This window comes from Eucalyptus grandis, chromosome 11 (genome assembly GCF_016545825.1).
Source record: "Eucalyptus grandis isolate ANBG69807.140 chromosome 11, ASM1654582v1, whole genome shotgun sequence".
In the NCBI taxonomy this organism is placed as follows: domain Eukaryota; kingdom Viridiplantae; phylum Streptophyta; class Magnoliopsida; order Myrtales; family Myrtaceae; genus Eucalyptus; species Eucalyptus grandis.
The window spans coordinates 6,686,751-6,692,087 of NC_052622.1; the positions used below are offsets into that span (position 1 = coordinate 6,686,751).

General features: G+C 40.5%; 1 protein-coding gene across 1 annotated transcript; it reads left to right on the plus strand.

Moving 5' to 3' along the window:
* The first annotated feature begins 2,222 nt into the window (after nt 1-2,222).
* On the plus strand, nt 2,223-4,479 carry LOC104424647 (MATH domain and coiled-coil domain-containing protein At3g58210). The gene is made up of 6 exons (XM_010037118.3): nt 2,223-2,361; nt 2,566-2,695; nt 3,139-3,308; nt 3,402-3,678; nt 3,779-3,945; nt 4,165-4,479. The coding sequence occupies exons 1-6, from the start codon at nt 2,325-2,327 to the stop codon at nt 4,308-4,310; spliced, it is 927 nt and encodes a 308-aa protein (XP_010035420.1). The 5' UTR covers nt 2,223-2,324; the 3' UTR covers nt 4,311-4,479.
* Nucleotides 4,480-5,337: the final 858 nt, after the last annotated feature.

A 5,337-nucleotide genomic window follows, 5' to 3' on the forward strand; every position in this document is an offset into this window, starting at 1 on the left:
GCGCCAGATCGGGAAGCTGAGTTGCTGCCGTCGTCGCCTCCACCATCGCGAACCGCTCTCCTGCCGTCGCCGTCCCCATCCGAGAGAAGGTAAAAAGGGGGGCGTTATTGTTCATCGCAGCCGTTTTCCGTTGACCTAGCCGTCGTCGCCGTCGACGTTGTCACCGCCGTCGTGGCCGCCGTGGTTGCCACCGCCGTTGTGACCTTCGACGTCGCCGCCATAGTCGCCGTCACCGCCAAACACCTCGGTTCCCCATCTTCGGCGCCGCGGATTCGCAAACCCTAGGGTTTGCGATTTCGGGTCGTCGAATCGGATCCGGGTCTCGGAACCGGGTAGGGTTTCGCGAGATTCCGGGGCGGCAGAAGCCGGGTCGCGAATTCGGATCCGGGTCGGGTAGGGTTCGCAGGGAGCCGGGTCGCGGAGCGGGTCGTGGACCCGGGTCGTCGGGCCGGGCCAGGCGTCCCCAAACGCCCGTTCACGGCATCGTTTGAACGAAATAAAAAAAATAATAATAATAAATTGAAAAATCCGAGCGGGCCCGACCGCGTTTGGGTCGCCGACCCGGGTCGAACCCAACCCGCGGATCCGACCCGGGTCGGTTTTATTTTATTATTTTAATATAAAATAATAAATATTTTATTTTAAAAAAAAATCAAAAAGTATTTTATTTTCAAAAATATTAAAAAATGTTTTAATTTCCAGAAAATAGAAAAATATTAAAAATTGTTGAAAAATGTTTTATTCGAGAAAAATCAAAAAATAATTTATTTTCCAAAACTATCAAGAAATATTAAAAAATATTTTATTTTTCGAAAAATAAAAAAAATAAAAATATTTCATATTTTCCAAAAAAAGCCAAAAATTCAGAAAAAGCCAAAAAGACTTGTATTTTTCCAAAAAATACCAAAAACCCCAAAAAATCCCTTTTGTGTCCAAAAATTAGAAAATGACTCAAAAATGTTTTTCCTCCAAAAAATGCATGGAAAATCTCTCAAACATTCAAAAAGCCTTAGGGTTTAAACAAGATTAGGTACCGAAAGGGCATTAGTGATTAACTAGTGTAATCAAGTCCCCGATCCTAATTTCTCTCAGTTGCGCAGAGCGAGTATTTCTCCCGATACTTCGCTTGGGTTTCTAATCGACCCACTCCAAATCGATTAGTGGCGACTCCATTTTAAAAATTGATTTATAGGTTAAAACTCAAACTATTAAAGTAGTGAATTTGTGGACTTGGGAGAGTCCGGGCTTAATTAAATTCAGCCGAGCCATTAGCCTCATTAGGCGCCCGTACCCGATTGCGGGCGCCGAAAAAAAAGAGGTCGCGACAAACTCCAAGGGAATAAACTCACGGCACAAATTACCGCGCGACAAAACTCTCTACGTACGGCTTCGCGAGGCTTCAAGATCTTGGGATCTTCTTCAAGCGGCGTGCACGTGCGCGACTTCTCACGTACGTAGGGTTTCTTTCGCAGCTCCTTCGGCGGCTTATCTTTCACCCGCAAAAAGAATTCTGTTTATATATGTTTACGTGTGTGTCCAAGGTCAAAACTTTGACCTTGGGCCCACCACTAAATTTCCTATTTTGGCTTTACAGAATGGTGCTGCAGAGTCTTCTTTCTTCCGACGCGAGTTTGTTGACTTTTGGGCCCCACCTGGATAAGAAGAATTCGGCCATCCTAAAAACAGATTCTCTCGGAGACTTCGGCGTAGACGTCCAAAGAAGAAATACATTTTTTTTTTTTAATCTTTATCCGAGTTGAAATCTTCTTGGGAAAAACTTTATTAACAAATTCGGTTTAACAAGACATTATCCGAATTCAAACTCGAGTCATTAATTTAACAGTTCACATACTTTCTAAATATCACTCATCCGTCGAAATTTATTCTCTCTTAATCTAACGGCTGGGCCGGACTGCTGCGGTGCTTTTTCATACCAGACCATGGAATTTCCCTGGAAAAGTACATCGAACTTTTCTCGCATGTACTTAACTTTTATCAAATATATATTGTAAGTCACAAGCTAAAAAATTTCGTCCTTTTATCTCTGGCCAGGTAAGAAGCCAAGCATCTGGTAAATTGATAAGGATGGAAAAGGCAAAGAATTTGGATAGCGTCAAACCGTTCTTCTCCTTGCCCTTCTCAACTCCAAATGGTACAGGTTCAGAATCAAGCAACCTACAAAAAGCAAGAGAACGAAGCAACTGCGTCTTGGAAACGAAGAACAAAAACTGTTAATATAAATAATCTTCATTGATTACCTCTAAAACCATCATTCAATCAACATTTGAAACTTCGGATCGACTTGAAAATCTCCAACTTTGAAAATGACTTCTTTCAAGATATACAAAGAAGCTGACCTCGGTATGTTCCCTCAAATACAACCCCATATAGTTCATGTATTGCATGAGTTTCTATCTTATTTGTGGTAAAAGAATGTCAATGTACATGGAAATTTTCAATTGCTACAAGTATTACTTGGAGGCTCGAATATAATTTGCACTGGGGCTTGAAGCAACGATTAGAACTTGCTGGTTGATTGGCTTTTCCTAGTTTTGGTCGATGCAGTAATGGCGGAGGAGATTAGATATGTTGCACCGGCGCATTATGAGCTCAGGATTGAGTCTTTCTCTTTGTTCGCGAAGAACTACAAGGAGAAGTATGAATCAAACGAGTTCGAAGCAGGAGGCTATAAATGGTTCATTTCTCTTTCTCTCTAGTCTCCCCCTCACACTCTCACATTCAGAGGCATTAAAAGAACTGCATACTGCGGTTCAACATCGCTGGCCAAAAAATCGGTCAATCAACTTTTGGAGAGATTGTTCCTTATACGGAATCCTATGGCTATGCTCTAAATTTGAGCCTTTCTTCCGGAAGATGTTTTAAATACTTTACAAGCATTAAATTTCTGTTACTGCCTAAGAATCTAATGTTTGAACCCTCTGTAGTTTTGTAAATTCATATAGAATAAGGTAATCTTTTTTATGATCAAGAGATTGTTGTGAAAATTAATGTTGATTCAGCAGCAATCAGAAGCTGTAGAACCTCACAAATTCTAAGGATAATCACTGTCAATTCACAACAGGAAATTTTTCATGTACGTTTTGTGCTCAAATTCACGAAAGCATCTCGATTCTGTAGGAAACTGATCCTCTATCCCAATGGAGACAAGAGCCGAAATGGTGAAGATCACATCTCCATATATCTGGCGGTTTCTGGGACGAGTCCTTTCCAACCTGGTGGGGCGATTCACTCGACCATCAGGTTTTCTTTGTATGATCAAATCTGCGATAGATATTTAACTAAACAAGGTAAAAAGCTCAGTAATGACAGCAAAAGGTAAGACATTGTCACCTTATGAACACTAATATTGAATCGACAAATCTTTGCTCATGAATTTAAAGGGAGAGTCACGAGGTTTCACGCATCAAAAGTCGAATGGGGAGTTCCGAGATACCTCCCGTTGAAAATTTTCGCAGACCCATCAAATGGGTACCTTGTGGACGACACCTGTGTCTTCGGTGTGGAGGTTTTTGTCATCAAGAGTTCAGGAGTTGGCGAATGTGTGACGACGCAAAAGGATTGCACATCGTTCACTGAAGATTATGTGATATCGCGTTTCGCAGACTTGGGGGATGATTATCTACATACTGAAGCATTCACTATTGGAGTCCATGAATGGTAGCTACTATTTGTAAACTTATTTCCAATGATAAACTGTTGTTGTTTATTATTTATTGTTCGTCCTATCCATTTATCAGTCTGTTCAGTCTTTTCACAGGAAGGTGCGCGTATGCCCGAAGGGTGATTTGGATAACAGGGGCAAAAACCTTTCGATGTTTCTCGTTTTAGCTGATCCGGACAAATTGGCTTCTGGTCAGAAAGTGAACGTGAGATTCATCATTCGGTTGAAGGACAAATACGGCGTTGTACTCCATCAGCCGGAAGGTAAGTGTTTATCCTCGTTAGTGGATGAGCGCTCCACTTCAAGGCCATTGTAAACAGAAAGTCCAGAGTAATTCCAATTTCAATGTTAATTAAATTGCACCTGTTAGTGAGGACCGAGTTTGATTTGTTCATGTAGCTCTATTGTTAGAAACTGCTGAAATCTCCCATATTTTCCAATTATAATTTTCTGATCTCTTGCTTGTCTTTGCTAATTTGCAGCTTGTACTAAATGGTTCAGTAGCTCCATCACGTACTGGGGTTGGCCGTCTTTCATGCCTCTGAAAACGGTTCGAGAACGCGTGAAGGATTCATGTCTGTTTGACGTTGAAGTCGCCGTGCTCAGCATAGTTAGCAAATTGCCATGATGGCAAATATATGTACAGGATGTGTTCATAAACAGACAATCAGCGACAGTTCTTTCCTCAAGACAATAATACATGGATTGGATGTGTTTGTATACACATGCCGACAGACCGATCATGCATTTATGTAGAAATGAAAAAATAATTAATGAGTAAAAAAACAAAGACTCAATTCGCCCACAAGAGCAGCTTTTAGCCAATCGCGGCTCAGATCCACCAAATCCATCAATTTCAACTCATTGAAGTGTTCACCGCCGAGCCCGATTCACCTAGCCCGGTGTTGATTTGTTCCAACACTGCCAAGCCCATCGAATTTAAAATCAATTTAAGCTTCAGCCTTAACTCAATTTGGTCCATGGCCCAAGCCCGTGAGAGAAACTGATCATCAAAGCGCAAATGATAATCATTATGTTCTTAGGTTCTATTTTTGACCAGAAATAGATTTTTCTATTTTTATTTCTTGGACGAGTTTCTAAGTAGAGTTGCTTGTTTGATAACAACACAAAATTTATGTTCCCGGAACAAAAATTTGTTTGATAGGACTTAAAATTTCTAAGCCACGGGTGATGGTTTGCAGAAGATAGCAGCCATCAAGAGCTATTTGGCGAAGGGCAGTGATTGGCGAGCATACATAATGAGAAGAGTTTTTATTTTTGTTTATATTCCAAAAATAAAAAAGTAGAAAAAATCTACTTATCATATTTTTGTTCCAAACATATTTTTGAGCTAAAAATTTGTCTCGAAAGTAAAAAAAATAAAATTACGTTATAAAAAGGATTTATGTTCCAAATTTATTCTAGAAACAGAGAAATAGAATAGTCATTATTCGCGACCCATGTGTTTATGAAAATGCTTGAATGAAATTGCATACGCAACTAAGAGGCATCTTCTTGAGCTTGAACCTACTTAAATCACCATGTACGTGTTGATTTAATCGATTTCTATTGTGGTTTATACGATGGCCAAAACCTCCCAATGCTATCCTGCCTCGTTTTCATGCGCGCAGTTAGTTTTCGACCCTAAGTCACTT